The sequence below is a fragment of the Xenopus laevis genome, chromosome 9_10S (assembly GCF_017654675.1).
Source record: "Xenopus laevis strain J_2021 chromosome 9_10S, Xenopus_laevis_v10.1, whole genome shotgun sequence".
NCBI classification, from domain to species: domain Eukaryota; kingdom Metazoa; phylum Chordata; class Amphibia; order Anura; family Pipidae; genus Xenopus; species Xenopus laevis.
In genome coordinates this window covers 108,952,710-108,974,377 of record NC_054388.1, presented here as the reverse complement: position 1 = coordinate 108,974,377, position 21,668 = coordinate 108,952,710, and the positions used below count along the sequence as shown (strand labels likewise).

The window sequence follows — 21,668 nt, the reverse complement described above, 5'->3', positions numbered from 1 at the left end:
ACTTCGCAACCTTACGCTACCCCTGTGCGCAACTTCGGATTTTAGTGAATTTGCGGAGCGCTGGCGAAACTACGCCTGGCGAAGCGCGGCGAAGTTGCGCCTGGCGCAACTACGAATCTTAGTGAATTTGCCCCTAGGAGAATAGAGGTTGATTGAGGAGAGGAAGAAAATAGTACTGAGAGTGGGACCCTGGTCTAAAAACTTTTGGTGGGCCCCTGGTATAAGGTTTTTTGGTGGGCCCCTGGTGTCCCAGTCCAACACTGGCCACCCCAGTATTTCACAGGCTTAGCCGCTAAAATACCAGCCAAGGTCGGGATTAAAAATATACCGTCAAAGTATTAGCCGGTAAATTTGTAATCCCTATTGTTCTGCCCCTGGCCCGCCTCAGATCCGCCACTGGTCTGCCTCAGAATCGTCCCCTCTCAGCTCCCCTACTCACCAAATCAAGCGCTGCAGTCCCTTCCCTGCCAAACCGCTATCAAAACTTAGTGACTGAAATGTCACGTCTGCCCCCGAAAATTCAAGAACTCCGCCCCTCTCTGGCCAGCCCCCACCCTCTACATTCCTGGCCTGTAGGGCCAGAACTAAAAGGTGGCAACCCTACCTATGTTTGGATAAAGAAACGCAAAAGATGCTGTAATTTGTTAAAATAAGTATATAAATATTCATTTTTATGTACACTCAATTCATGGACAGTATGTACAGGCTATAGAACTTTACAGCTTTAAAGTACGATGCACCCATTATTGCTTCACTCTGCTCCCCTCTGTCCCCCAAATCAAATGGCAGAGCCACCCAGCATGGCGTCTGTTGCCTTCTCTGCAAAGTAGCCCAGTCATACTATTGGCAGCTTAGGTTTGATATGCCCCTCCCACTGCAGGGCACCGCAGGAACACTCATAAGGGAACTTGTTGTCATACACAACGTAGGGTAGTACAGGATTGTAGCCAGTGGAATGGGTCACTGGGACAAGAATTTTGCTCCTCCCCCTGCAGGGTGACGCAGATGTGGTACAGCGGTGTCTCTGGGAGGGTCCCTGGAGCACACAAGAAATTTCTGGTCCCATCAGCTATAGATGGTAGCTCTGATCACTGTAGGCATCTCATTATCATCCAGGAATATCTCCCTGTATGATGACATCATTGAGCACAGCTAATGAGATCATGACCTCTCAGATATAATGGGGGTGTGGGTACAAGGTCCTGTTCCAGGTGACAGAATTCTCTTATGAGGGTCAGGTTGATCTTCTGAATTTCCTCCAACTTTTTTGAGAAAGATGGTAGGTCATTATGGGGCGTTAGACAAAGAGGTAACCCTGGGAAATGAGTATTATCCCGATCATGTGACACAAGACCAATGGGTAGAAGAACGTGCAACGTCCAGTCTTTCCCTCTCAGAGGTATTTACAAAAATATGATTAAAAAAAGTAGTAACAGTGCTCATCGTGGGCAGTGTCCTTCACCATCATATGTTCTTGAAGAAGGAGAAGATCCTCCCTTGTTTGCTGTCCCTTCTCATGAAGGAATTCTGAGGGGTCTCTGGAACCTTCTGGGTTTCTTGTTGTTTCTGGGATTGCAGCTGCTGGTTGATCACAATCTGCATGTCGTCCTGTAAAGTGAGAGAATGCCGGTGACTGAGGTTTCACACCAGGTTTTCCCTGAGACTGTGGTAGGGGGTTAAAAGGGTGAGTCCACTTGGAACAAAACATCAAGATTTTGGAACAAAACCTTGGTACATGGTGCATCGACCAGTACAGGAATACAGTCTCCCTCTAGTACTAACCCAGGTTCAGCCTTCTCATCTCTGCACTGCTCTCTTTCCCATGGGCAGGAAGTGGGTGGGACATGGATGGCACTGATATGCCAACCTCAGTTTTTCCTAATGCATTCGATAGGAAGGTAAAGCACTTTGATGATGCTCTCTTCGCTAAGATAATTTTAACAGTAAAAACCCAAACGGCCTCTCTTTAGGGACCAAGCCCAGCCTCCTCTTTGTTCATGGGAGCAGCTAGTACTTAGGGGTTTGTTACCTTAGCCAGCCTTAATGCTATGGGGACCAAGTCTCATTCCACAGTGACTTACCCTAACAATCCTTGCACCCGCACTTTCACACCCCATACGGTTCTTACTGGTGCCACCTACCTGCCAGGCCTCCAGCTCTTGACTCAGCATCACTTTCTGTTGGATGGTGCTCAGTAATTGGAGGTTCAGGCTCTCTTTTTCCATTTGGCACCTTGCCAACTCTTGTTCCAGCTCCCCTTTCCTGAAACACAAACATATATTATATATACTGTATATTCATAACATACCTCCCAACATTTTAATGCCCAAAATGAGACAAGGGGTCTGTAGCATGAACCTCCTTTGTGTCTCCAGATGTGGGTAACTAAGGCTCCCAGCAAGTGTACAGATAATTATGAGAGTTCCATAACTGATGGAGATGCAGTGGTTCATCCAGTGGTCTCTACATGGACTACAGGTATATAGTTTCCAGGATACAATCTGTATGCCTGACACTAGAGGGCATTTCTCTAGTCGGCCCTCCTGTCAGTGCAGTGTATGGGTTATGTGTAGGTTCACCTCTGGAAGCAGGACAGAAGAATTGGTCTCTTGGCTCCTCACTCAGGATATATAGGCTGGCTCCCCCTCTGTTCTCCAGTTCTTTTGTCCTGCCTCGGAGGTGAAGGACAGAAATCATTCTTCTAGTTTATTATTTTTATTACAGGTTACTACAAAGGAGCCATGCAGAGCTGTCTCCCAACCTTTTTATACTATTCCCTCCTTGCTGGCAGTTTGCAGTAAGTGGAATAAAGGATTCCTGAACCCCTGACAGTTACTGTCTCAAGACTGGGGTTTTGGGCCAGGTATGCAGTGCTACCTAAATGCCCTGCAGGTGAATAAAATTCACAGCCACACAGATGGGTATGCAATGCTACCAATATATCTGACATTATATATCAGGATTGTGGCTTCAGATAAGTATAAGTACAGCTGATCCCACCAGCGCACAAACTCATAGGTATGCTGAGCTACCTACTAACCTGGAACAAAGAAAACAGGTACCGGCACACAGGGCGAATTCAAGTCAGGTGACGAAGGGGGAACTGCCCCCGTAACGTTGTGTTGACTAATAAACACGTAAGGGGCTAGTCACCTACTTGAATTCGCCCTGTGTGCCGGTACCTGTTTTCTTTCTTTCTGGCTGTGTTGAGGAAGTGCCGACTTCCTAGGGTCCGAGCACCAGGGGTAGGCATTCCATAGGGCTCGGATGTGCACGTGACTGTTTGCTTGACTACCTACTAACCTGTCAGCGCAACGCCTGACCACACTGAGCCCCAGCCACTACCTGTGCTTTCGGTAAAGCACGGGTACATATGGGGGATCCGAGCGCAATGGCCTGCATTCAGATCAGCAGACAGCACCATTTTACAAAAGGGCCCAGTATAAAGGTTGGCGCACTTCTCCTGTTGGCGCGAATACTGAGACGCAAATGCGTCTCAGTTTTTATGATACTTACCCAGTACCTGAAGAACAGCACAAATTATGGGATAAACCACCTAGAGTAGATTCAGCCATCTCTAGACTTTCAAAACAAACTACCCTTCCAACTGAAGAGGCAGCCTTCAAAGATCCTATGGACAGGAAGTTAGATTCCTCTTAGAAACGAGCATATACTCAGGCAGCAGCTATACTACGTCCAGCATCACAGACGTTACAGGAGGGAAAAAGTACCTTCCTTCCACCAGGGTAAAAGGCACGGATGGATCAACCACACAGGCCTACCAATAGATGAACATGGTCAACACCAAATCGTAATTTTAGTTTCTTTAGATCATCCACCTTTTGTAGCACTAATCCAGAACAAAATGCTAGACGCACTAGGCAACAGTGGCAACAACCAGACAGGCAGAGGAAAGATACCACCACAAAACCAACCTGAGCCTGACCAACCACAACAAAAAAAGATGGGACTTATCACACTGTCCTCAACCTAAAACAACTAAACAAATTCATTTACAGCCAAAAATTCAAGATGGAGTCGATCAGATCAGCAATAGTCTTCATGGAAACGGAATGCTTCATGACATTGATCGACCTACAAGATGCATATCTTCATGTTCCCATGCATCCAAAATCACAAACCTTCCTCCGGTTCGCAGTCGGAGATCAACACTTCCAATTTGTGGCCCTACCCTTCAGCCTTTGCACGGCACCACATGTATTCACAAAGGTACTAGCACCAATGGTAGCTCACTTGCGGACAATGGGAGTCCATGTGTTACCATTTGTTAACCTACTGCTCAAAGCACAATCACTAAGTCAGGCAACCAAAGACAAAACCTTAACTTTACAGGTCCTGAAACAGCATGGGTGGTTAATCAACCACCAGAAAAGCACACTACTACCTGCCCAACAAATAAAATTTCCGGGACTGCAGTTTGACGCCAGGCGTCAGACAGTACAGTTAACAAATATCAAAGTAGAAAACATAATCATCTGCACAAAATCTCTTCTCAGGAAGGCCATAGTTACGGCAGCCGACTGCCTACAACTTCTGGGGTTCATGGTTGCGGCACTAGAGGCCATTCAGTACGCCAGATTTTATTTGAAACCTCTAGAACACAATTTTCTGCAGTACTGGAACAAAGATCACCATGATCTTCAGCAAATCATTTCCTTACTCTCCCAAAGGACAGTCTCCTGTGGTAGATTGTCCCAGCAAACCTAAATGCCGGCTGAAGTTGGGCTCCTGTAACTTGGATTGTAGTGACAACCGGCACCAGTACTTTCGGTGGGGAGCGGTGTGTCAGTCTCATACACTTCAAGGCAGATGGTCCCCACAAGAGGCCCTCTTACCAATCAATGTGCTAGAACTGCAGGCTATAGTGCTAGCTCTTCAATGTTGGTCCAACCTGCTTCGAGCGAAACCTGTCAGAGTTCAATCAGACAATGCCACAGCTGTGGCCTACATCAACAAACAAGGAGGAACCCGCATGAAAACTAGCGATGCGGGAGGTTGCGTAGGTGATGTCTTGGGCCGAACAATATGTACCAACCATATCAGCTGTTTTTATACCCGGAGTACTCAATTGGGAAGCCGACTTCCTCAGCAGGCAAACAATCGACCACGGCGATTGGATCCTCCATCCCAAAATCTTTCACATGGGGGGAATACTGGATATAGACATTTTGGCATCCAGACACAATTTCAAAGTCCCGTGCTACTGCTCCAGGACAAGAGACCAGGGGCTTTAGTATTTCCCTGGAATTTCCAGAAAGTGTATGCCTTCCCCCCTATTTCCCAGAGTGGTAGACAAAATAAAACAGGAGAAAGTGACCACAATACTTATTGCACAAGATTGGCCCAACAGACTTTGGTACACAGACCTGGTGAGCATGTCCATTTCCAGACCATGGAAACTACCTCTACGATCAGATCTTCTGCTACAATGTCCAATCCGACACTTCAACCTGGCCATGCTCCGTTTGACGGCATGGCATTTGAGACCCAATTGTGGTCCAACAGAGGTTTTTCTCCGCCAGCGATAAACATCCTTCTCCAGGCTAGGAAGACATCGATGGCAAAGATCTACCAAAAAGTCTGGCGAACCTTCCTGGTGCAACGAAAGACAACTGTCCTGGGAAGACAGTACACCACAGGTCATGACTGATTTTTTATCAGCAGGATTCTAAAAAGGATTAGCACCTAGTACACTAAAATCTCACGTGTCCGCTTTATCAGTATTATTCTACTTCAAATGGGCAGAACAACCAGATATCCAACAATTTCTGCAAGGAGCCCTACGGATTAGACCACCTTTTCGCGACCCAGCGATTCACTGGAACTTAACGCTAGTATTGTCAGCTCTTCAAAAGGCACCATTTGAACCACTCCATACCTGTAACCTGAAATGGTTGACCTTAAAAGTTGACTTTCTTATTGCAATTACGTCAGCAAAGAGAGTATCCGAAATAGCAGCATTGTCACATAAAGAGCCATGGCTTGTGATACACAATAACAAGGTTGTCCTTCGGACAATACCTGGTTTCTTCCAAAAGTAGTATCGAGGTTCCATATCAATCAGGAAATTGTTCTTCCATCCTTTTGCCCAAATTCCGCTAACAATAAGGAAAGATTGTTACACAAGTTGGATGTTGTCAGGGCACTTAAAATATACAAGAAACGGACGCTTGCCTTTCATTTCTCCGGAACACAAAGGCCTAGCAGTGTCCAAAAGAACTATTGCCAGATGGCTCGTGGAGACCATTAACATGGACTATACCCTCAGCAACAAGCAACCACCATTCTGAGTGGCAGCCCACTCTACAAGGGCACAAAGTACTTCCTGTGCCCTTCAAAACCTAGCTACACCAGAACAGATCTGTAGAGCAGCCACATGGGCTTCTCCCAACACTTTTATAAAATTTTACCAGTTACATGTTTTTGCATCCACACAGGCCGTGTTTGGCTGCAAAGTTGCATAAATTAATGACTGATATGATGGAGGGTCAGCCTTCCCACCCTATTCTTCTGTTACGGGACAGCTTTTGGACGTCCCGATAAGTCTGCACTGACAGGAGGGCCGACTAGAGAAAGAGGTATTTTATACTTACCGTAAAATCCTTCTCTAGTAGGCCCCAACTGTTAGTGCAGTAAGTCCCACCCAGGCTGATTTTAGTATGGGTGAAAAGTTTAAAAAAAATATATATATATATATATGTTACTTTCAATACTGTTGTCTCTTGACCTTCCTTCCTACTTGCTGTCTCCTAATCACCTCACTAAGCTTTGTAACAGAACTGGAGAACAGAGGTGGAGCCAGCCTATATATCCTGAGGGAGGGGCCAAGAGACCAATTTTTCTGTCCTGCCTCCAGAGGTGAACCTACACATAACCCATACGTCTGCACTGACAGTTCGGTCCTACTAGAAAAGGATTTTACGGTAAGTATAAAATACCTCTATAACTACTATTTCAACTGCTATATTAATGTTACAACATCGCCACCTGGTGGTCATTTCCCGATCATTAAAGGGATACTGTCATGGAAAAACATGTTTTTTCCAAAACACATCAGTTAATAGTGCAGCAGAATTCTGCACTGAAATCAATTTCTCAAAAGAGCAAAAAGATTTTTTTTATATTCAATTTTGAAATCTGACATGGGACTAGACATTTTGTTAGTTTTCCAGCTGCCCGAGTCATGTGACATGAGCCTGCACTTTAGGATGGAATTACTTTCTGGCAGGCTATTTCTCCTACTTAATGTAACTGAATCAGTCTCAGTGGGACAGTGCAGAATTCTGCTATAGCAGCACTATTAACTGATGCGTTTTGAAAAAAACATGTTTTCCTATGACAGTATCCCTTTAAGTAGTCAAGGAAGTTGTCAGGAGAAAGAAAGAGGCTGTTCTGATGTTCTTCTGCTTAGGAAAGATTTAAGGTTTCTAATTTTTTTCCTAAGTAGAAGAACATCAGAGCAGCCCTATGGTTTACGTATCCTATAATCCATGTATAGTTTTTGCATGATGTAATACAGCTCATAAGCATACAGTATATCAAGTCATAATCGGGGTGATACTAGAGGTAGGCTGAAGAAGCACGTGCCCAGTGTGTAACAGTAGACACATACCTCTAACTCTCGCAGTGGAAAGTGCAGAGTTGTCTCCTACTATGTCAGACTATGTTGTTCTAGGCTTTGTCCACTTACTTCATAAGAGCCTCGTCCCGGTCCAATACAGCCTGTTTCGCAATGCTGTCTAAGTTATTCTGCTGTAACAAATCCTGGAGTCTCTGCACTTCTTCTTGAAGAGTGGTGAGTTCTACATGCTGCATGGTGACCTGGAAAAAAGTAAAAGAAGAAATTCTATATGGAACGTGTTGACCAGGGGAGAGAGGAGAATTCTGTATGGTGCATGAGGACCTAAGCATGAGAAGAGAGCTCTGTATGTTGCATGAGCACCAGGGGTGGATAGGAGAGTTCTATGTGCTGCTTGGTGACCAAGGCATGAGAGAAGACTTCTATATGTTGCATGAGGACAAGAGGTAAAGAAGAGAGTTCTATATGATGCATAGAGACCTTGGCACAAGAGCAGAGTTCTATATGTAACATGAGGACCTTGGCACAAGAGGAGAGTTCTATATGCTACATGAGCACCATGGCACAAGAGAAGAGCCCAGCACCTGATGAAGGATATTTATACCAAAAACATGTTGTGAGAAATAAAAATACACTGAAATCGTTGTGGTTCTCCAGAGTTTATTCTTAAGCTGATATGCTACATGGGGACCTTGGCATGAGAGGAGAGTTCTTTATGATTCTTGCGGACCTTGGCATGAGAGGAGAGTTCTATATGCTACATGAGGACCTTGGCACAAGAGGAGAGTTCTATATGCTACATGAGCACCATGGCACACGAGAAGAGCCCAGCACCTGATGAAGGATATTTATACCAAAAACATGTTCACATGAGAGAAGACTTCTATATGTTGCATGAGGACAAGAGGTAAAGAAGAGAGTTCTATATGATGCATAGAGACCTTGGCACAAGAGCAGAGTTCTATATGTAACATGAGGACCTTGGCACAAGAGGAGAGTTCTATATGCTACATGAGCACCATGGCACAAGAGAAGAGCCCAGCACCTGATGAAGGATATTTATACCAAAAACATGTTGTGAGAAATAAAAATACACTGAAATCGTTGTGGTTCTCCAGAGTTTATTCTTAAACTGATATGCTACATGGGGACCTTGGCATGAGAGGAGAGTTCTTTATGATTCTTGCGGACCTTGGCATGAGAGGAGAGTTCTATATGCTACATGAGGACCTTGGCACGAGAGGAGAGTTCTATATGATGCTTGGGGACCTTGGCATGAGAGGTGAGTTATATATGCTACATTAGGAGCTTGGCACGAGAGGAGAGTTCTACAGTATATGCAACATGAGGACCTTGGCATGAGAGGAGATTTCTTTATAATGCTTGGGGACCTTGGCATGAGAGAAAAGTTCTCTATGCAACATGATGACCTTGGCGTGAGAATAGAGCTCTATATGCTACATGAGGACCTTGGCTTGGCATGAGAGGAGAGTTCTATATGATGCTAGGGTACCTTGGCACAAGAGGAGAGTTCTATATGCTACATGAGGACCTTGGCACAAGAGAAGAGTTCTATATGCTACATGAGGACCTTGGCTTGGCATGAGAGGAGAGTTCTATATGATGCTAGGGTACCTTGGCACAAGAGGAGAGTTCTATATGCTGTTTGAGGACCTAGACATGAGAGGAAAGTTCTATATGCTAAATATGGAGCAGGCCTGTGCGATAGTGGAAAGTTCTTTACAAGAATTTACAAGAGACAGGGCTCTATATACAGTATATTTAAATTAGTGAATTGAAGAAGGGGATTTACATATATAAATAGATGACAAGTGAAAATGAGACCATTCTGTCATTCCATCCCTCACCTTGTCCTGTAGCCTTATGGTCTCCTCTTCACTATCTCGGAGCAGATCCCCTTCCCTCTCTGTCAGATACGTATCCATGTAGTCAGAGGTAATACTTTGGGTCTCAACAGAATTTCTCCCCATCTACAGTGTAATGAGAAATCATTATTAGGAAGGTTCACATGTGAGGATTCTGCATGGGGACAGGCCTGGGACAACAGGTTTACAGGGAATATGAAAAAACATGAAGTGTTGCAGTAGAAAGGTGAAAATGCAGATACTTTGAGTGTCCAACTGGGAGGCAATGCAAAAATAAAACCTTTTGCAAGTTGTATGGAGAAGGTGGTAAACAGGGCAACCCAGGGAAGGCTTCAGTAGTCATCTCGTGATCTTGGCCTGCAGTGCTCTGCTGAATCTCAGAGTGCAGTGAGAAGTGAGTGGAGAATTGACTATCCCTCATGTGCAGCTCTTCTTGCAATTCCTTCACCTGGAGCTGCAGGGTGCGCTGACTGTCTCTCAGTTTCTGGGCTTCCAACTGCAACTGTTGCACCTAAAAGAGATACTTTGTGAGCATTTCCCACACTCTAGCAACTCTTCTTTTTTATCAGTTTCTCAGTCACTGCTCTAGTCTAGCAACTGACTGATGGACACACAAGATCTTCGTGTCCACCTGGTCCTATAAGGGCATGGTATAGGTCATTGCTGTTTGACATCTTGCATGCAGTGGGCCACTCATTTCCAATACTACATGTTCAAGGGTCAGATTATATTGAATATCATACTAAGAAATCTTGAGTAGATTGGGGGCATAACAATCCCTCTGAGGGCCACATTTGGCTTCCAGTTGGACAGCCCTTGATATAGGCCAACACACCCATTCCACCTATAAACAATAATGCTACACATACTACTACATGCCCAGTTCTTTTTCTCAAGGAACCCCAAGACTTTCACTGACCATTCTTCTGACCCAATTTCTTTGCCTTTACCTGCAACTCAGCATCCTTCTTCTGTCTCTGAAGGTGAAAGATGCCCTCTTTAGCAGAGATCAGCTGGTTCTGCACATTATCATTCTCATCTTGTAACTGTTTAGTCTGTGACTCCATTTCCTTTTTATTTTCCAGCAAGAGAACATTCTAGGATCAGAGCAAAGAAAATCTCTTAGAGGACACTTGGGTATAGTGGGATATAAGAAATGCATTTAACCAACACTTTTATCTTGCGTATTTATGGGGAAGGTTGTTGGGTAGCTTTAGGCCCTTCCCTATTACTGCAAGTCATGGATGGCTGTTTGACAAACATACATAGAAACAAGTCATGGCTAATGGACATGCCTACATGATCCACCCCTCCATTCTGACCATGAACACAATTCATGGATATGCTAACAGCACAAGTCATGGCTTCTTTACATGCCTACATGATCCTCCCCTTATTGTTCTTTATGCCTACAGGATCCTTACCTTTCTTCTAACCAAAGATGCAAGTCATGGATGTTTGACATTTCTACTGGAGCCTCACCTTCCTCATGACCATGGATGCAAGTTATGGCAACTGTCATGTCTGTCTGACATGCCTACAGGATCTTACCATCCCTTTTCACCAAACTCGCAGATTATGGCTATTTGACATGCCTGCCTGTTCTTCAGACCATGGACACAAGTCATGACTCTTTGATATGCTAAGAGCCATTCTCCATTCATTTCTATGGGATTTTGAAATGTGTATTTATCAAAGAGTGGAAGTGAAAGTTCATCCTTTGATAAATACGCCTTTCAAAATCCCATAGAAATGGCGGAATTTCACTCTAGCGTACTGTGGCCATCTCTAACTTCACTCTCATAAATATACCCCCAAGAACTCAAGTCATGGACATGAATACAGGATCTTCCATTTCTACATCCTGTGTCTTTTCTCCTGAGTCCCAGGCTGCCTGACTCTCTCGCTGTTATTCTCTTTGCTGGATACTATTTCAATCATATTTTTTTACTTTCTAAAAAATATTCCATTTTTGACCACACTACTGTTTACTTTCATTATGTGCATGTGCAATGAAGAATGACTTTTTTTTATAGCTTTGCTTTGTTTATGTTTGCCTGTTGCCGAAGGTAGTTTTGAACTCTTAAATGCTAACCAGAGAAGGAATTAACAAAGTATGCACTGTTGTGCTGGAGAATGTCTGATGGATAATCTTATGTGCATGTACCGGTAGCCACAATCTGAGACAGAATTTCAAAGCATGAACCTCTTCAACTACAACCATGTCCTGACTATCTGTATTTCAAGCACCCTGAGGGAGGCACAGACTGAATATGCCCGTGATATTTAATAGGTATCACTATGAGGAATGTGCAGAATCTTACCTCACTCCGTAGGCTCTGTAGACATGGAGCAAATTGTCCCCGGCTGATGGTTAGGTCTCGATTTTCTTCTCTCAGTGACTTGAGCTCCATGTTGAGAGCTTGCTCTACCTGAGAAGCCTGGGTGAGAAGAAAATGAAAGACACGTAGACAGGAGGTATGAAACTGAGTGGCTATTAAATTAAATTTTTATGCATTCATGTTAAAGATAAAGGTCTGATTTCCTGATAGAGGTACTATCTGAAACGTTTTATGTGCCTATTTACCTATAGGATTAAATTATAGAAAGATCTATGTATTCCCATTCTTTGTGGCTGGGAAGCAGAAACTATCCTTGTTTTATTTACAGCTGAGACATGTGGCTATAGATTTCACAGCCTCCATGTTTAGAATATCAGTGCTCTCCTCATCAGACCCCATGGAGTGAAATCAAAGAGCACTGGCAGGATTATGGCTTTACACAATAATAGGATTGGGAAATTCCATAATAAAGAAGGAGGGTCGGGGACTGTGACTGCCAGGTGTGGTTTTGTCTGAACTGCAATCTGCTCTACATTCCATCTGACAGTCAGGGCAGTCTCTCTCCCATGTGTCTCACCTGCGCTAACTGTTCCACAAGTCTCTGGTTCTGTTCTGACAACTCTTGCGCGGCACTGGCTGACTCTCTCCCGCACTCTCTCTGCTCAGACAGGAGCTGTTGCATCTGTAGTCTGGCTTCTGCTAGGTCACTTTCCAGGTCTGCCACTTGTGCTCTCCACTCGCTCTCCTGTACCTCCATCTTCAGCCGCATATCATGTTTTTCCTGTTCTATCGTCTGCAAGGCAAAAGTGGTCACAGGCATTATGATTTCACTCATGAAATTACAGTATCTTCCTTAGCCCCTCAATCAGTTTCTGCTACCCTCAGGTACATATCATCAAGGGCCTGTTAACTCTATGCCTCTATGTACTGGAGGCAGGGTACCTGAGGAGTATATAGATACTTCATGCTCTGGCTGATATTGAACCCATGACTAGAGCTCAAAGCAGCTACGCTGACCACCCTACCTTTTGCCACCCTAGGAAACAGATGAGGGGAAGCATGTAACCAGTCTACAAATGTTTACAATTTCATTTTCTGTTTACAATCCATTCCCTTCCATCTTCCAGGTCCTTCTTCAGGATTTTCTCTATTATCTCAAGCATCCATAGTTAATTGTTAATTGTTCTCTTACCATTCATGGTTAAAACTCACCTCAAGGGTTTCTCGAAGTTCCTCTTCTAAAGCATCTTTTGCCTTCATCAGCTGGTCATTTCTCTCCAGTAAAGCCTTCCCCAGTTCTGCGGCTAGGAGTAGATCCTTGTCCTTTTTCTCCAACACCAAACTCAGGTCTTCATCTTCATGTTCCTCTTCATCCTCCTCCATGTATGAGGGTCTTCGCTCAATTAAGAAAGGATAGAAATGTTCCTCCATACTTGGAGAGGTGAGGCCTCCGTTCCAACCCATGCTCCCTAGATACTCCGCTCCCCCTTCATGAGATTCTGCTCCACTTGAGGTCATTAGAGGGATGAGGGGGCTGCTGAGTTAAAGGAAGAGGAATACTTTTTAGAAGAGGTGGGGGAGAATCAGGACAAATTCCAACTATGTAGATATAGGCAGCCTTTCAGAAACCATTCATATACATATGTTGGGTTTTTCTGCTCACCACATTCACTGGGTATATTATTTTAATATGAAAGAATGCAGATAGCTGATACAGTGAGTCATCAAAAATCATCATACACCCTACCAAAAGAACGTGCAAAGTATGCATTAATTTTTTAAGAAGACACTTAGAGGAAATTATGCAACTCTTCATTAAATATTTAATTGCTAATTAAATGACAGGTGCCAGTTTAGAAAAGTTCTTACCTTATCCCTCCTTTGACAGTGGATGGCAGACTGGACAACCCAACTGTGATGCCTGTAAATATTAAAAACAGTGTGTACTTAGACAGAAAGGAGGAAGGATATTCCTATGGACCTCTGGACTGGCTACCAGTAGAGACAGTATCATATCAGATGATGAAGTACATTACAGTATATGTCAGAAGAAATTTGACTTGGACCAGACAAACATTGACTATACACTAGACCAACTGCATCAAGCAGAACTCACAACCCAAAATAATGCAGAGCCGGCCTACCCAGACTGATTCTCTATCATTGTTCCAAAGGTATAGCACAGGGGTGCCCAAAAGGTATATCGGGATCTACCAGTAGACCTTTAGCTGGGGATCAGTAGATCTCAAGACAATGTCAAGAAACAGCTTATCTAAATCACCCTCCTATTGATGCTTTTCATTCAGATATTTAGTACATTAAGGTTACATAAGAAATAGTTGTTGAATATAGCAATATAAATTCTCTCATATATCAATATCATATATTTAAGTACTATTTTCCATGGAACAGAAGGCTAACAATGTTTTTGTGGATGTAGATCGTAATCGGACATCATCGCTAAAAGAAGACCTCGCGTTAGTAAATTATGGGCTCTTCTGGTATAGCATATCCTGGTAGCCATATTTAATTATCTACCAAACAAATGAAAATAAAGTACACCATTCAGAAAGAGACTCTTTCCCACAGCACATGAAATGTTTGTTTTCCCCCCTCACAGCGGCAAATCCTCTAGCGTGTAATCTCCTTAGGCTGAAGCTTTGGCAGAGGCGCGGCCCATCTTTTATAGGATTGTCACACTAAACTCTATGGTTACGTGGATGTTAACTCTCACCACAAAACAGATGAGGATGATGGTTTTGTAGTTCCACAATGGGTGGTGTGACAAAATTATACATTTTTAAATCCAACAAGATAATATTTATATCTATATATATATTTACAATATTTCCTATTATATACACTGGTCTTTACTGACTCTTTCTCCCCTACCCTAATATCATTAATAATGTGCCAGAGACCTTCTAAGGAAGTGTTTCTTAGGCTTTTCCCTCGGGACCCAAATAAAGTTGCAGAATTAGCTGTAAAACAAAAAAACTCCTTTAGAACTAGTTAAGGACCTTGTGACCATAGGTCAATCCAAAACAGCATGGAGCTCCAAATTCAAGTCCTGAGCTGTAGGTTAAAAATTCCATGAACTATGTGATGATTTTGGTCATCAGCGTGCCCAGAACCTCTAGATTTTCGTATGTCGTTATCATGTTCATTCCTAAATGGGTCCTATATCAAATAACTGACCCATTAAATTAAAACAAGGCTGAACCAGCATTGTACTGTCTGAAAGGACTGACAAAGAGACCAAAGAAACAGAGAGAGAAGTCCACTATAAGGGCCGTGCCTATATGTGAGCTCTGTGTCTGATCTGATCCTTAGCTCAAGAACTGGGTGTTTGAATTCTCCCAGTTTGGCCGACCGCTGATTCATGTAGACATTTTGTCTATCAACCAACACAAGGGTCTTCTTATTCTCAATCAGGATGAAAGATTCTAGTCTTATAGACTAGTTTAAGAACTTACCAAAGAGGTAAATAACAATATCATTCAAAAAATAATTCCAACTAGACCAGCAAATAACCCAAATGTATCTGTTGTTCCCAATTTGGTTTTTATACCTGATTTGTCACAAACAGCCGAGAAGTCTCATTCCGTGTAGAATACTCAAAGTATCTCAGATACTGAAAGCTCCTCACAGTTTCTGTTCTTCATCGTCCCGTTTTCCTGAGCTCCATCACTGTCATTAAAGAAACGTATTTTCATACTGTGTATTTTATAGATTATCAAAATTTTTAGCATAATAGCCTTTTTAGCTACATTTTTAAGTATTAGAAGGTTGGTGGACACCGCTTGGCGCTACCATGCAGATCAGGCCAAAAACACATTCCCTTACTGTGGTGTTATTATTAACAGGGCTGGGATTTTCCATTGCACTGCTAGCCAGTGATGAGAACAAAATTTAGTCGCATAGCAACTTTATTTAGACCTGACTAGTGAACCATAGCTAAATTCTTTCCACTGTTCACTCTTCCAGTGCTTCTCACACCAGTGTTACTTGTAAGAACTATGGTGAGACCTGTATATAATAGATCCTCCTCATACCTCTCCATAGTTTGAGAGCCCCTGGGCTGTTTGACAGGGCCAATACACACTCATTATATCAATGTCTAGCATGACCTCCATTATGTCAGGAAGGGCCCAATATTTCTAGAAAGGAGGACTGCAGAACCTATTTTATAGAAAGGAGGACTGAAGAACCTACAGTCCTTAAAGGACAAGGAAAGTTAAACTAAAGAAGCTAGAAATGTTGTGCATTATGTTTTGTGCTTCTGTACCAGCCCAAGGCAACCACAGCCCTTTAGCAGTAAAGATCTGTGTCTCCAAAGATGCCCCAGTAGCTCCCCATCTTCTTTTCTGCTGATTCACTGCACATGCTCTGTGCTGCTGTCACTTACTGAGCTTAGGGAGCCACTCACAATATACAGTACACATAGAATAGAAATGTCACAATATAAGGCTGATTAGTAATTAATACACATAATTACTACATGGCAGCACAGAAACCAGTGCAATTAGCATCAGAATTTAATAATCAGCAAACCTGTAGCATCAGCTTATATTACAGCCAGGGAAGCTCATTTTCTGATGGATTACGAGCCCTAAACTTAGCTTCTCAACAGCTGCTCGGCCGAATTCAGCCGAATACCGAACCAAATCTGAATTTGCATATGTAAATTAGGGGTATGAAGGAGAACATTTTTTTTACTTCCTTGTTTTGTGAGAAAAAGTCACATGATTTACCTCCCCGACCCTAATTTGCATATGCAAATTCTGATTTGGTTCGGCCGGGCAGAAGGATTCGGCTGAATCCGAATCCTCTTAAAAAAAAGACAGAATCTTGGCCGAATCCCGAATGGAATCCTAGACTCATATTATTTAACTTATTAACTTTAGTGGGGGGCTGTTGCTATTTTCCTTGGTTTTTCTGTGTACTTGTTGTTTATCCCAGCTCTTTTTCTCAAGGCTGATCCTATTAAGATATTTCCCTAATTGCTAGATATATTTCACATAAAGCCCACTATGTAGGAAAAGTTTTTGAATCCAAACATCTTACATACCACCCAACATTTTGGAAATAAAAAGAGGGACAAAAACGTTGTTGCGCTTAGAGTGGCAATTTTGTGGCCACACACCCTAAATTACCATGTTCATTTTACAAAATTTGGCAGGTTATGAAAGATTGAACATATTTCTGCGGTACAAATTTTTTCGTTTTGCTAATGAAGGTGAATTGCCCATTAAGCTGTCTAACTTTTCCCAAGGGACCTGTTATCTTATATTCTTATCTGATTCTGTGGCTGTTCTGGGCTCTCTGCCAAAAGCCAATTAAGTTAGAAACTTTGTTTCTTTTTCTGGCTGTTCAGTGCAGAGAAAAATGGGACTTTCCAGTAGAAACAAGGGACTGCAGGTTGAGCTGTCAAAAGAGGGATTGTCCCTCTAAAAACGGGACAGTTAGGATGTATGATTCGTTGCTATGGGTTACTAGACCTAAAGTAAACCTTGCATCTTTTATTTTGTTACCCCCATAATGGAGATTCTAATCATCTCAACTTCTTTATCATCTGTGAACATGGCACAGGGGTATCATCAGCCCTCAAGCCCCCCAGAAAACCAAGACTAATAATAACTACAATTGCTAGACAAAACTATTTGCTTGCACCCAATGCACGCTGAGAAAATATGGCGCAACCAACTTTCATATAGAATTGTGATTAGGAAATGTATTTACAGTTTCCATAACAAGAGAACTTTAATTGGTTTTACTTTTACCCAGCCTTAAATGTAGAGGTGCAGCTTCTCTGTTTTATCCCTGGGACAATCTGTGCCCATGACTAATGCAATTTAACTTCATTTCGATTGTTTACTGATCCTTTTTGAATGGCTTAATACATTCTCACAGTCTCGTCTCAGATAAACAGAATGTAAACATTAGGTGATGATAAACCTTTAGGCCTCTCTCTCTATTTATAGCTGGTATTAAATTTAATGTAGTTCATAACTTGTCCTTATACAGGTTCAGGGTCGGACTGGAGCATTGGGGGCCCACCGGGACTGCAAACCAAAAGGGCCCACCTGGCAGTCACCTGGGGTCCCCTCCCGACTTTTATAGCCATGCATGTGCGAACATCACCACCCTAATCAGGAGAGCAGGTCTGGGCCAGCCCACCGGGTTTTTTCTCGGTGTCCCGTTGGCCCAGTCTGACCCTGTATAGGTTTATGCTGCAAACCAACGGCCCTTCTGCAAATAAGGGTTGCCACCTTTTGGCTTCACTGAAAAGGGGCAGTGCGGATGACGTTGGGGGCGGGTGGATGACGTCAGGGGGATTGGTGAGGTTGAGGGCAGGTCTAATGACATTGGGGTGGACCAGAAGATGTGTCAATCCGCGATTGGCTGATCACCATGTCATTATTTTAAATGTCCTGTACGGATTTCCTAATTTGGAACTTTTTGCATTTTTCAACTGGGCAGCCCTTCTAAATACAGGCCGGACAGGTGGCAGCCCTACTGCAAATACACATATAGTAGGGTATACTATTCTATTCCTGGCTTATCAAAGTGGAAAAAGTCACACTATATCATACATTAAGCGTTCTCCAAAATAAGTAGAGATAAGTTGCGCAGGATGTTTTTGGGTTTTTATTATTACCGGAAGGTGTGACTTTAAAAACATTCCAAGTGGTGTTTCTTCCACCCACCCCTTGCACGTGTTTGTCTCAGATTCTGACACTCCAGCCACTGTGCTGTACAGTGCAAAGACCCAGCTGGCTGGAGGTACTGACTCCAACCAATCATGTCCATCAATATGGCCGAAGCCAGAGTTGAAAGGGATTTTGAAACAGCTAGATATAAAGGGGCTAGGAGAGGAGAAGAAGTTAGAATAGAACCTAGAGGATGTTTTTAAAGTGATTCAAAAATATTCTTGTAAAAATCAGGAGACTCGTCTGTGTCCCTTTAATTCAAGTTTATAAGTGATTCATTAGAGTGTAACATATCAATGTGGGGTCACATGATTCCTGGAGCCAAGGTGATAGATCAGTTCCCTGATTGGCGTCCCTATCACTAGCACATATTGATAATTAAATGCATCTCACATGAGTTATTCATAACTACGTCTTTAGAGTCCAAAAGATGAACTAGGCTGTTGTAGTTTCTCGTCGCACAAAATGCCTAGAACAAACGGCAAAATTTAGCTGATGTCGCTTGTGCCCCGTGACTGACCGTGAACACGAAACCAAAAAGACACCAGTCAATAATGCACATATGCCCAGATATGCCACCAATCAGCTTCCAAATCTGCATAAGCCCCACCCCCGCAAAGACATGGGGTATGACACAGGTTTTTCTCTTGTTTGATAAGACGGTATGAAGCTGTTTCTTAGACCTATCTGTTATATTGTACTGCCTTTGAATTTTTGAATGGACATTTTATGACAAGAGTGTCCATACTTAAAGGGATACTGTCATGGGAAAAAAAATTTTTCAAAATGAATCAGTTAATAGTGCTGATCCAGCAGAATTCTGCACTGAAATCCATTTCTCAAAGGAGCAAACTGATTTTTTTATATTCAATTTTGAAATCTGACATGGGGCTAGACATATTGTCAGTTTCCCAGCTGCCCCAAGTCATGTGACTTGTGCTCTGATAAACTTCAGTCACTCTTTACTGCTGTACTGCAAGTTGGAGTGATATCACCCCCTCCCTTTTCCCCCCCAGCAGCCAAACAACAGAACAATGGGAAGGGAGAGCAGCTCCCTAACACAAGATAACAGCTGCCTGGTAGATCTAAGAACAACACTCAATAGTAAAATCCAGGTGCCACTGAGACACATTCAGTTACATTGAGAAGGAAAAACAGCAGCCTGCCAGAAAGCATTTCTCTCCTAAAGTGCAGGCACAAGTCACATGACCAGGGGCAGCTGGGAAACTGACAAAATGTCTAGCCCCATGTTAGATTTAAAAATTGAATATAAAAAAAATCTGTTTGCTCTTTTGAGAAATGGATTTCAGTGCAGAATTTTGCTGGAGCAGCACTATTAACTGATGTGTTTTGAAAAAAAACATGTTTTCCGATGACAGGATCCCTTTAACTAATGCGAGGTCTACTTTTAGAATAAATATCTGAAATAATGCATGAAATAGAAGGGTGATTTAGTTAAGCTGTTTGTTGACAGTGTCTTGAGATCTACTAATATCCAGCTAAAGATCTACTGGTAGATCCCAATCTACATTTTTGGGCTCCCCTGTGTTATGGGAATTTCCCAACTGGATCATTTTTACTGCTAAAAAAAACCCTTCCCTGCCCCCTAAAAAAAGAAAACCTTTATTTTTAAATGGATTCCATTGTGTCCTTTAGAACTAGTTTTCTTGCTGAAGAGACTCCTCCTAGTATGTAATATATTTGCAAAATACTCATTTCCTCTACTCTATTGTTACTAATCCCAGCACCTCATGGTAACTAAATTCCCGTCATCCCCTTCCTTGTACTCTCTCTCTGCTATAACATATGTTTTATGTAGCGCAAATCCCTACTGAATCCCCCAGCCCGGCTCTTATTAGCATTTTTATAAAGGAATGATGCACAGTCTGGAAATTACAAGTCCCTCTGACCTTCATGATCTATATAAAAGCAACACAGAGTTTTGTGCCTTTCAGATTCATTTTACAATAAATATTATAATATTGTATTTTAACAAAATTTTAATATTCACTTAGCGGCAGATTTGTCAAGGGTCGAAGTGAAAATTCGAATTTCTAATTTAAAAACTCAACCTTTCGAGTTTATTTTAGTGTAATTCGACTAGGGAATAGTTAAAATTCGATTAGAGTTTTTAAATAATTCGAAATGTAACATCTGAATTGCTGTTTTAGCCTATGGGGGACGTACTGGAATCAATTTAGAGCGGTTTGGAGACATCCTGTAAATCGAGGCTTTTTTAGTGAAAAAAATCGAATCGAGTTTGCAGGTCGATCCATTCACCTGAATTCGAAACATTTGATTTTTTTTTTTTACAAACTCCCATGAACTTGAAATTCGACCCATGATAAATCTGCCCCTTATTGTCCTTGAGTTGCCTGGCATTTTTCAAAGTATTGTAAGCAGTTATACGTTTCATCTGACATTTTACATAAGGCATTCAGTCTGCTGCAGCCCCAGATGACATAAAGGAATAGTCATGTATGATTCCATAGGGCACAGATTTATAGGCCTAAAACTGATATATATTGAGATTGAGTAATCTCCTCTTTCCTATTACTCAGGATCCATACCACTTGCTTCTACATAACATTAGAATTGTAATATTTTATGGTACAAGCAAGAAGAAAACAAGGCCAAGCTCCAGCACATAAGGCAACATATGCAACAGTACAAACTGTCATATAAGCAAGCCGTAAAGCTCCAGTTTATAAGCCAATAAGGCCATGTAAGCAAACAGAAAATGAGACTAAACTCCAGTCTATAAGGCCATGTAAGCAAACGGAAAACAAGACTAACCTCCAGTATCTAAGGCAACATAAACAAACAGAAAATTAAACAAAACTACAATCTTTAAGGCCATCTAAGCAGAAAATAAGACTAACCTCCAGTCTATAAAGTCATATAAGCAAGCAGAAAAGACTAACCACCAGTTTATAAGGCCATGTAAGCAAACAGAAAAGACTAACCACCAGTTTATAAGGCCATGTAAACTATCAGAAAATAAGACTATCCTCCAATCTTTAAGGCAAGCAGAAAATTAAACTAGCCTCCAATCTATAAGGCCCAATAAGCAAGTAGAAAATGAGACTAACCTCCAGTCTATAAGTCCATATAAGCAAACAAAAAA

At 42.4% G+C, this 21,668-nt stretch overlaps 1 protein-coding gene across 4 annotated transcripts in view; it reads right to left on the bottom strand.

The window, feature by feature from the left end:
* Nucleotides 1–640: 640 nt before the first annotated feature.
* The window catches only part of bicdl2.S (BICD family like cargo adaptor 2 S homeolog), a 29,634-nt gene continuing 8,606 nt past the window's right edge, over nt 641–21,668 (bottom strand). The window contains 11 exon segments of one of the 4 annotated variants that reach the window (NM_001092734.1): nt 641–1,608; nt 2,142–2,262; nt 7,712–7,842; nt 9,469–9,591; nt 9,767–9,997; nt 10,437–10,583; nt 11,811–11,927; nt 12,406–12,621; nt 13,041–13,362; nt 13,698–13,749; nt 15,400–15,518. In NM_001092734.1, the coding sequence (NP_001086203.1) occupies nt 1,465–1,608; nt 2,142–2,262; nt 7,712–7,842; nt 9,469–9,591; nt 9,767–9,997; nt 10,437–10,583; nt 11,811–11,927; nt 12,406–12,621; nt 13,041–13,292 (1,482 nt within the window). In that variant the 5' untranslated portion in view covers nt 13,293–13,362; nt 13,698–13,749; nt 15,400–15,518 and the 3' untranslated portion in view covers nt 641–1,464. 4 annotated transcript variants of the gene reach the window in all.